The sequence below is a fragment of the Pararge aegeria genome, chromosome 5, assembly GCF_905163445.1.
Source record: "Pararge aegeria chromosome 5, ilParAegt1.1, whole genome shotgun sequence".
Lineage (NCBI taxonomy): Eukaryota > Metazoa > Arthropoda > Insecta > Lepidoptera > Nymphalidae > Pararge > Pararge aegeria.
Genome location: NC_053184.1, coordinates 1570130 through 1582154, shown reverse-complemented (window position 1 = coordinate 1582154; position 12025 = coordinate 1570130). Strand labels below are relative to the sequence as shown.

The 12025-nt window shown below is 35.7% G+C and overlaps 1 protein-coding gene across 3 annotated transcripts in view; it reads right to left on the bottom strand.

Annotated features, from left to right (window-relative positions):
* The window catches only part of LOC120623700 (teneurin-m), a 389304-nt gene extending 386711 nt beyond the window's left edge, over positions 1 to 2593 (bottom strand). For all 3 annotated transcript variants that reach the window (XM_039889874.1, XM_039889875.1, XM_039889876.1), the window contains exon 1: positions 2379 to 2593. In XM_039889874.1, the coding sequence (XP_039745808.1) occupies positions 2379 to 2412 (34 nt within the window). In that variant the 5' untranslated portion in view covers positions 2413 to 2593. The remainder of the gene's footprint in view (positions 1 to 2378) is intronic.
* Between the last annotated feature and the right edge of the window lie 9432 nt (positions 2594 to 12025).

Genomic DNA, 12025 nt, shown 5'->3' with positions numbered 1-12025 from the left:
ATGATTTTAAGATTAGAAGTAAAAAACATAATACATAATTGTTTGTCCTTTAAACGCAAATTGTAGTATTTATTTTTATTTCATTCATCTATATTTTACGTTTATATAAGCGTGTTTTATAATAACTGTCAATTAAAACAGTAAAGTATAACTCATAAAAATATAAGATGATAATATTAAGACAGGGCTAAAGATTTTTACTACCATGAATGAACAAAAAACCCTAAAAAACGATCACCGGATAAGAAAAGAAGATGTAAATTATGTAAAAAGTGAATACGAAAGGGCGGAACCAAGTGACTTGATAGTCAACTCATAATAGCATCGTGCGTGCACAGATAGCTACGGCAAGTATCACATGGGTGGTCTGGTGGTTAGCCTATATCAATATAGTTTTTTACTATTTGAAGTATACCAAAGCATGTTTGTCCGAAGGTGTTGGAACAACGTAGAATGATTTGTTGACTCTTTATTGGCTATCGATCTCAATGGACAAACGATGTTTTTTTGCTCTCACTGTGATTTGAAATATGACTTTAAAAATATTTGTAGAGGATCGACGTTTTAAATCGGTAGGTAGGGCAGTCGGTATTTGTGACCAGGGAAAGTGATTTCAGAAGAGCTAACAATTTGAAATGATTTGTAAACATTAGGTTAACAATTGAATGGCGGTGTTTACAAAGTCTGGATGAATGGTTGTTAGACATTAATTGATTTAATCTATATCAAGACAATTAAATGTAAAATTATAAAACAAGCAAGTTCCTAAATGTGATTAATGATAATATTTTATTGACGTTTAGGATTTCGATAAAATACAATCAAAAACCTACTTTGTTTTTTTATGATAGACGCCAAAAAACTTCTTTATTAGTTGTTCTGATTTTGTTATTAACTAGATGCTACCCGCGACTTTGATCGCGTGTAAAATTTGAAGTTGGCCTATTTATCCTCTGACCCGTAAACTACCAATAGAACAGGAATAAAAAGTACCCTGTGTGGTAATAAAAACTATATATATATATTATTATTTTTATTTGATATATGTCATTGAGGTCCGATCTGGCGTAGTTTATTGACAAAAACCCATCCAAATTTTAGCCAGTTACAATTGGCAATTAAAAATAGGCTTATAATAGACATAAAATAATGTTATTGAGGAAAAAAACTAATTAATCACTTTTCAAAACAATGGAAATCATCGAGTGGTGATTCACGTTTTTAAGAAGTAATAAAATTTTGAATTTTTTTTAGAATTTTTTTAAATCACATTTTTTATTTGTTTATTGATAAATACAAATTGAAATTGAGTCATCGTAAACACTTGTTAAAGTTACTTATTATTTTACTATTAAGTATGACATGTAGATTTTTTTTTATTGCACATGTGACTTTTAATATATTTACCTACTATATCTTTTTTACCTACTATAATTTATCAAATTTTTTAGATATTCTAAAAGTGAAAATGGCCTAAAATATTATTTTGAAAAATAAAAGACTTTAACCAAATACTTCATGAAATCACGTCCATTATTCACGAACTTATGAGCGAAGCTTACATTTACGCAGTAATAAATAAACCCCTAGAAAAATTGTATTTATACAAAAACGAAATTGGTCGCATTACTTGAAATTTCTATGCTAAAGCTTCGTTAATTACATTAATTACTTAAACAAATCACGTCAGTCACTACTTTCTTCGTTGGTGATTTTCTAAAGCTCTTAGCGCCTTACAAATCGTGTCGCTCAACTCGTCTAGCCCTTTATCAGCTTAATTGAACGAAATCATCATCAATTTAGTTAAACGGACCATCGTTCTTGTTGGTTTTAACTTTAAAGTTATCTTGGAAAAATAAATAAAGTAGCCACTGTGGTTGCTCATTAGGCGTAACATGCTTATCTTAAAGTGATACAAATGTTTCCGTTTACTGCTGCTTTCGAACACTGCTTGTTTGTTTATGTTGTAATTATGAGATTGCTAGCATTAACGTCGATGACTGCACTAGTTCTAGTGTTTTGATTATATTTACAATATTTTTGAAGATAACTTACCTACCCTGAGATTTGTAGTTAGTAACCATCACATAAAACGTTTATTATTTTTTATTTACTTAATTATTTAGATTTGCAACATATTTTTTCAAATGATTTATTTAATGAGTTCTTATTTAGAAAAGTGCGGCTAAAAATTTAAGGTCCTGATAGTGTTTTAGAAATTCTTACAAGAGTTTAGATTTGAGCTTTCACTTTAATGCAGTAAACGTCTAGCCTAAGATTGTCAAAAAAACCTCCCGTTTGTTGTATCCTGATACTTTGCCCATAGTGCGAGATATTCCTAATTACCACAAATCCGTGTAACAAACCGTAACACTTACGTTGATCGAAGAAGCAGCGGTCCAGACCATTCATAACGTATATAACTGCATAGTGCACTCAATTCACAATTTTTTTATTTGTCACGTTCACAATCACTGTTGGTCGAAACCTGCACTGAAAACTAATCACAGCGTATGTTCGATCTCGTTCACTGCACAACGTCAGGGCGGGTGCGTAGGGCACCGGCACAGGTTTGCCAGGACGTGTTTCCTTGGCGGCGGTCGGCGCGCGACTGGCGTGCGCGCGGCGCTTTAGCCGGCGGGCGGTAGTGGGGTGGGGAGGGGATGCGTGCGTTCGGAATCCGCTTCCCACGTGCTCTGCGCCGTCCCTTTCTTACAGGACGGGTTAGCTTTTTAAAAGCGCGGCCCGTCGACGCATCGATATGCCCGGGGCGATGTTTCTCGGTAACCTTGTTTATGCGTATTGCAGCTAATAATAACAGGCGAACACTCCGCGCGTTTGTTATTGTTTGTTGCGTTTTTTATTGCACTTCACTTTATATGTTTGAGTTGGGTACGGATCTTGTGCAATGAACGGCGAAAAGTTTTCCGATTAAAAGCGTAGTGCTCTTATAAATATTTTTATTGTTAAAGGCGGACAAATATACCGGACCAACACCGAACTGTATATTTTCGGCATCAATTCTGAAGGTGCCAGACTCTATTCAAATAACGAGAAAAGAAAGAGGTTTAACAAATATTATCATAATTATCAAACCCTCCCGTTGAAACATTTAGTCTTTACACTGTTATAGCCAATATGCTATTGATGATCAACCATCCACTGTTTAAATTTGGTCAACAGTGCTAATTAAAGTCAGTCACTAAAAAAATATACCTATAATATTTCATATTCATCAGAATGTCAAACATACTTTAAATAATATTCAAACAATGTTCAAGCACATACAAAAAAAATCACTTAGCAATGCGATAAGGGTGTAACGACAAAAATAGGCCTACTTTAACCGAATGATTAATACAGACTACACACGTTGTTAAAAAGAGACAACCCACCTACCGATATGGTACAAAAGGGGACAAGTTTTGAGATAGGAACACAAAAACCTAATGCGTTTCTCAAAATGTTATTTTTGTTATCGGCTTGTCACTCATCGCGGACTTTTACAGAATTTTACCAATGATTTTACCAGTTACCAAAGATAGATGGGTTTGACTCATTGTTGAAAGCTTGCGTTTTTGATTTACGATCGCAGTGAACGGGTTGAATGTTTTTTTTTCGTTAAGATATTTTTAGGTTAGTTAAGTGATATTTTTCAATGAGATAGATTTATATTTCAATTATTAGTATTTAGATTTTTGGTTTTCTGTCCATATTTATGATAGGCCTATCCCGAGCACCGAAAGAATCACCGTATATTGTTTAGATATTCCTTGAATAGGTACCTATAATTGTTATTTCGAAATTATCAATAGGATCTTACAGTGAAATTGACTTGTCACGCAAACACCAATTGAAACCGAAAAATTCAACCATTTAACCTTGAAAAGCATTAGACTGACGTAAGCTTGAATTTCAATCTTCAAGGTAGAAAGCCGTAAGTAATAGTATTCTTATTGGATCAAATGTTTAAAAAAAAAACCTTTATTTGTGTTTGTTTTTTTTAAATTGATGTCGCGTATTTTTCCTTGATAAGCGTAACGTTCTTCTAGGTTTTGACGTGCTTCAATCTTCTTCTTCTCTATTAGAAATCCAAAAATGTGTCTGCTTGTTTAATTGTCTGTAACCACCGATCTTAATGAATTTTAGCTCTTGAAGCTTGCATAGTTGATATGAACATGGGATACATTTAATCATGGAAAAGAAATCGTAAAAAGCGATGTTTAAAATAATCGCCTTCGTGCACTTTTTAAGACAAACTTATGTTGGCAATGTTTTGCTTTCAAATTGCTGTTCAGTGCAGTGCAGTGGTGAGAGCTTATAGAGCGCTTTATAACAGGGTGGTCCCCGACTCGATTACCGGCAGGAGCAAATTTTGGAATTTATAATATCTTAATTTTCTCCCATCGTGGCCCGTATTACGTACTACGACGTGTTGCGGTTTAGCTTTTCGTTATGATGTCACATAGAAACCGGTAAGGAGTATGGGTTGAGTACCCCGTATTGGTAAACTGCCACAGCCCGAACAAGTAAGCCCACGGCCATCTTAAACTGCAAAGTGACTTACTTATAGAGGAATAAAAAATAAGATAATTTGCATCCTGAAAACAGCCGTAAGATCCTACTTACCTATATCATAAAAGCAAAAGTTTGTAAGGATGGATGGATGTTTGTTATTCTTTCATCCAAAAGTACTGAATCAATTTGACTGAATTTTGGAATGGAGATAGATTATACCCTGGGTTAACACATAGGCAGTGGCGTGCACTTCATACATGCACAAAATCTCTGCCTACCCTAAAAATTTGTATAACTCATTAATGCGATTTCTTTTCCATTTTATGACATCTTCCTTGTGCGGTTCCCGAAGGATTCATAAAAACCAAAAACCTTTTAAAAACAACAGCTAGATTTCGTGAGCAACTGTGACAGATAAAGACAATGAAGTTCCACAATTTTAGATACACGGCAGTATAAAATACCCTAACTACCTCGTACAGTTTCGTTCGGACGACCTCACATTTCAGTTTCAATATCTTAAACCCAAATTCGGTTTCTCCACGAAGACAACCCAACCCCTTAATCACTCCGCGTAAATGTGTCCCCACTGTTTATTTATTAGATTATACTGCTTTGTAATGTTCTTAACACTCCAACGAGGAATCCCTAATGGTGCCCATAGTACCAGACGTGGGAGTCGCTTTAATTGAGATTGTGAGGGGCTTAATAAAATAACACATACATTACTTTTATTGTAGCACCGAGATCGGATAGTGTTTATGTTTTGATAGCGCTAAAAGGGGAGAATGCAAGCATTAGATGACTTCAATTTTAATGGCTACATAAAATTAATATTTCGGTCAAGGGATATAGTATATCATTTTACAACAAATTACCGAATTATGTATTTGAGACGTCTCTCAAAAAGTTCAAAGTTTATATAAAACGCAAGATTATGGAAAAGTCCTATTTATATATTACGGATTACTTAAACAATAAAATACTTGGGTGTGAATTGCTATGAGTTCATATCTAAATATTCATTGAATGTGAGATGGTGATACCAAAAAAAAAACTGCATTCACATCTGACGGCAAGTGATGGTGCAGTCTAAGATAGGAGCGTCCTTATCTACGCGACATTGTAACCGGTAATCTAATTAGCCATAGTCGAAGCCTCCCACCAGAGAAAATTCAGAAATTATAAATTCGAAATGCCCTGCCGGGAGTCAAACCTGGGATCCCCAACTTGCTGTGCCAGGGAGGTAGTCGCTGTGTGCGCACACAAAATGTGGCATCGTACCGGAACGCTAAATCGCTTCGTGTCGTGTTTTTCGGTGTGCTAGTCACTTTCCATCGTCAGTCATAGTTTTAATAAAGGATTCTAAACGTTTTTAGAAGTAACATTTTAATTTCACAAAGATTCTCTCACGAAACACCGAGACATAGGTCTGATTAAGCGCAAAGTTATGATACACTTAGCGAATACTCTTCAAGCAATTTGATACGACAACGAGACGGTTACGTCGGGATTATGCGAGTTCCAAACTTGCACTGAGCTCCGGTCTTACGTTAAGTTGTCAACTTGGAGTTTGTAATGTTTTCTATTGTTGAGTTTAATGTGAAATATTTTTGGATACTCATCATAGCCCATTAGTTTGGACTTACGAATCCCAGCACGCACCTCTATATTTTCTGTGTTATGTGCGTTTTAAGTTATTAAAATGACACTTGATCCAACGGTGAAGAAAAACATCGTGAGGAAACCTGCATGCCTGAGAGTTTTAAATAATGTTCGTAAAGGCGTGTGAAGTCCACCAACCCGCACTGTGCAAGCGTGGTGGACTACGGCTTTAACCCTTCTCATTATGGGAAGACCCTGTAGTGACCTGTATTGGGCCGTTAATGGGTTGATATGATAAGCTTTGTCGGTAGTTGTACTATAATATATCAAAAATAAATAAAAGTTAAACACACTTAAAATATCGTTTCGTCGTACCACCAATAATAAACATCATGTATGTAAGTATATTGCATCCCCACATTAGGCATACATGATGAATGGGAGTCGTTCCGCTAGATTAGTTCACAAATTGTGATAAACATCCCATAGATCTCCGCTCGGATATGACGTATTGTGTACTCAATGCCTTTCAATGCATTGAGATTCGCAAGATTGGTGAAAAATGTTTATCATTCTAACTATAGCTATTTTGCAACCGGTTTTATTTGTATGTGACTGGACAATGTAAAAAATAAACTAATTGATATGTTCTCTTTGAGTACTTTTGATTCTGATTTGTTTTTTCTTATTTTATTTCATATTGTAAACAGTTGCCCACTTGTTTGTCAGCGTTTGTTTTAGTTTTTAAAATTCTTAAGGAACCCTTTTTTTAGGAACAAATTGTATCCCATACCGTCTCCAGCATACAAACTTATTTTATGCAAAATTTCAAAAAGATAAGTTTTAGGCAATACATTGTAACAAATTATATTTTTTAAATCCCGCAGGTAACCAGTAGCTTTTCCGTGATTAATAATATCCCATGTCTATCTCCAGACTACCTATGTGCTAAATTTTATCAACAATCAACAAATGGTTGATTTTATCATAGGTACGAATAAACTAACAGGTTCACTACCGCATTTTTAATACTAGTAGATATGGAAGTACCGATGTCTCTTCGAACACTTTTATGTGTAGCAAGGCATTTTTTTAATTAAAAAAATTCTTAGAAAATTAAACGGTTTATAAGTTCTGAATCTTCTCTGGTCTGGTTTCACAGTCTGGTGGGGCCGTGGCAATTTAATATAGACACTTATTAAGCGTTTGGTACGACGCCGCACAAAAACTTCTTAAGAGGTAGGTAAATGTAACTTCTGTACCCGTATCAGGTTAGCTCGCTACCAAAGTCGGGCAAATTCGTAACTGCCTAACTCCTTAGTAGCCCGCGAATGAATAAGACTATAGACTCGTCAAACAATTCAGTTTGTTGTTTTCGAAAATAAAAACTGTTTGATATGCCTAAGTTTAGTACTTACACCAATTATAAATTCAGTGACTGAAATCCCTTCTCCCTTTTCCGAAAGTAATTTTAACTAAGGATTCCATACAACCGGTTTAAGTAAGCGTCGAAAGCAAGGTAAAGTCCTGACGAGGGTATATTATTTGACGTTGCTTTTTATTATTTTTCGTGTTTCCCGCTGGCGCCATTTGCATGTGACGTCCACGCGCGCCGGCGTCGCGCGCTTTAATGACAAAATTTAAAAGCGAATTGCCACACGAAAAAAATCTATTTCCATTTTTCGCTTCCAAATGCTCCGGATTTCGAGTGTTTTTAAAAGTTAAAATTTTTCTTTTTGGTTTACGAAAACCTAAAAGGACTGACGTTTATCGAATAGAGCATTATTACTTGAAACGGGATTTTAATAATACGTAATTATTGTCTTCATATTTTAGTGATGAGTATGCGTCGCGTATCACGAGGTGTATATTCCTTATAAAATTAAGGATTACATGTATGATAAAAAAGCTTGGGTATGAATTGCTCTTACTTCATAGCTCAATATTAACTATACTGTGAGATGGTGATAACAAAAAAAAACATAACCTGGCTAAGTTTGTTGTGGGCTTTTCTTACACCAGGGCGCATTTGGAACCCTCCTAGCTTTAGTTTTAAGTTAACGAATGCAGTTATCACCATCACTAACATTAGTGTAACATGTTAATGAATGAACGCTACATAAGTGCCTATAATAAGGTCTACGTGAAATTAAAATTCAAAAATATTTTTGAATTTGAATTTGATTTTAACTTACAGGTTCGATTTATTTATTATTTATTTATTAATGTTAGTCCTGGACTGAAATCTCATCTTATGGTAAGTGTTGATGCAGTCTAGGATAAAATCAGGCTTACTTGATAGGGGTCATCATCGTCATCATCATAACTCTAACTGATATGATGATTTCACGCCCGATTGGCGTAGTGGGCAGCGACCCTACTTTCTGAATCCAATCCAATTTAGTTACACCATTTATAACTCAAGATCGGCTGGACCAATTTTTATGATATTTGATTTTTTGGATTCCTCTTAGACCGTAATACGATAATAAGTATTAAAATATAACAATCATCAAAAAAAAAAAAAGATCCGCGGTACGAAGTTCGCCGGGACAACTTGTTAAATAGAAGTAAGCGTATTATGTTACGCTTACATAATAAGCTACGCTTACTTTGAGGCTAGATAGCGTTGTGTGTATTGTCGCAGTATATGTATTTATTAAAAAAGAAACAGGGTTTCTATGCATCCGCTTAAGTCACTCTGAGGTGCACAATACTAATATATGCTTTTATAAACCAGATGTAGGTAATAGTATAAACTTAAGAGTATGTATTTCTGTTAGATTGTTATAACGTATAAAGCATGGAAGCGATTTTGAGGTTCTGGAGACATAAATCAAAATCTCATCGCGGACCAAGTCGCTGGCAACTGCTATTATATGATGTATTCTTTAAACCACACTATAGAGGACATGTCTAACTTAAACAATCACCAGCATTTACGCAAATACTGATCAATGTTTAAACAATTCTGTAACATCACAGTCTACTGGCTTCCATATTTCGCAGGTTTGCCGAAGCAATTTGCTTAGACGCACCTCACGTCAGGTCGGAACCGTTCAAACCTCATCGATTCCTCTAATCAGATTAAATTGGAGCGGTTGTCATCTGACGCGGCCGCCCCCGGGGATTCACCCTTCATTGCTCGGAATTAAGTTATTGTCAAGTTTATTGCACTAATGCGGGGTTTGTTCTACTCGAGCGTGTCGAACGGTGTTCGTATGTAGAGATGGGGCCAACGTTTGTTCAACTGCTCTTGGAACTTACAAATTGATAACTTCCAAAAAACGTGTGTTACGATTGTTCTGCCGCGATACAATACATTTCTGTGAAAAGGCTACATTTTAACTCTAGCATATACTAGTTGCCTTTTACAAAACAAAATATAACATTCATCAATTACCAATTTTATAGTTTTTATAAATGCCTCTGAATATGTTGCTTTTACTGTTACTGTCATATTGTTGCTACAAGATGATCAAAATCGAATCGAATCTCCAGAGGTCTTCTCTCTCATAAGAGTTGGTTTTAGAGTATAGACTGTGACCACGCTGCTTCAATACAATTTTAGCGGGTCAATACATTTGTACGCCACTAAATATTATTATAAACTAGCTTGTGCCTGCGTCTTTCGTCCGTGTTTTAAAAGCTTTTTAAAATCCCCGTAAGAAACGTTTGTTTTTCTTGGACAAAAAGTACTATATTATGTGACTCTCCGTCCTTTCAAAAGTAAGTTATATATGCCAAAAATTAAAGTTAATGCTTAGTTAGAGCGTGAAGACAACATACATAATACACACGCACACACACACACTTAAGTATTTATAATATTAATAAGGCTGTTACATTATATTATTATATGTTATCTGCTCAGTAATACTGGAATCAGCACATCGCTATGTCATGTCATTGTAACGGATGGGGCGCTCCGCTATCGATCAAAATGGCGCCTCGTTTGTTATTGCTATGTTATTTAATTATGATAAAACCTTCCTTCGAGTGTTTGCATTCTTTGTCGTTTTAGCAAAGGATCAACTGCTTGGTAGAGGCCAGGGTTCCCTGAAATTTGGAAGATGCAAAGTTTTTCTTATAAGATGCCCAAGTTCAATCCCCGAGGGATGCAAGCTGTCCTGATCCCCTCCTCGTTAGCGCGGGATCCCCAGCAATCGGTTGGGGTGGTTGATAGACGTCCGGTAGGTATTAAACTAGTTTTTGAGTATAACCCCTTTAAGGAGAAGTTTCACATAACCTCCGTCCTGACCAAGGGTAGCAATATAGCTTTTCCACCACGACAAAAAAATAAAAGAAAAACAGGGCTTGATCGACGAGAATTTTAATCTAATCAGGTAGTGAGAAAAGAGGTGACGACTGGCGCGGGAAGCCGTGTGGCTTGAAGCCCAATGAAGCCTTATATTATTTATTTTTGGCAGCCACTCTATCAAGTGCACAATTAAAAAGAGACAAAACTTAAAGAGAGTGGGAGGCTTCGGTGGCTACCAACCTACCAAAAAGATGTTCCGGTACAATACAACCTGAAGTATGGATTTAATCTAACCATACCTCTAAAAGCAACAACCAATTCGCACTGGGCCAGCGTGGTGAACGGCCTTAACCCATTCTCATTGTGGGAGGAGACCCATGCCCTGAAGTGGGCCGGTAAAGGGTTTATATAATGACCCCTAAAAGGTTAGCGACCATCTTATCCTCAGGTAAGATTGCAGTCAGGGGCTAAATTGTAAAGGAATTTAAAAAAAATATGTTCGTCTTCTTGCCCCTATCGCACGTTAAGTGGGGTCGGCCTGACTTCTTCTCCTTCTTTTTCTTCTCCTTCTCCCACTCACTCCTCTAATATTAATGTAAGTGTGCCTGTTTGTCCTTTTGCTTGTTTGCATGTTTTCTACTAATTTTCAACTCACGGATTGTAATAAAGTTTAACATATGTAGCTTGTTTCCTGGAGATGCATCTAAGATACTTCTTATCTTGGGAAAACTAATGGGATCCGGAGGGTATTGAAATTACCGAAACAATAAAAATTCTTCGATAAACTATAAATACAAACAGCTCGACTCTCTCTCTCTCTTTCCCCTACAGTAATGTCCGAAACGTAACTCTCTCTCTTCTATCTTCTCGAATATATATCTCTATCTATACATATGTCAGGTGTGTAAAGATGTTTAAATTCAAATAAAATCAAATCCCGCTCTGTAATGAGTCGCCAAAAGTGGGGCATTAATAAGTTAAAGAGATAAACTAGAAACACAAACAGAAATAGCAGTCAAACTTCAAGCATCATTCTTTTCTGTGTCGTGGTTAATTTGAACAAAATACTAATTGGCCCGCGTAACATCCACCAAGGCAAGTAGTTCGAGATATTTTCGTTTCCTTTTACTTCTATCACAAACAAACAGACAGAAGCAATTACTTACAATAAGCGTATGCACATGTGGCAAAGTGCATTTAAAGTTTCTGATAATTGCTTTTACGTTCTAATATTATAATGGATAAAACAGGAATGATTCTTATAAAATAAGCAAACCTAAGAGTTGAAACATTTCTTTTATAGTTAAAAACTTTGTTAAAAAGTATACTTATTTGAATCTTTGTCTCTTTTGTAAAAATAATCTCAGGGGAATAAAGTAAAGGAAATAAGGAACAATCCAACCAATTTTTAAAAAAGGATCGTTTTCAGTAGTACTAGAGTTCTTTGTGACAGACCTGGGAAGTACTCCCACAAATAATTATTTCTATAAAAAAATACTCGTGAACTATGTTTATTAAAGAAGGTTATACAATATCAAGGTACAGCTCCAAGTCCAAGAGTCCAAGCCTATGGGATCGATTAGCACAACTGGAGATGTTTGTGTGATGAAAATGAATTCTAATAATTTAAAATGACATTGT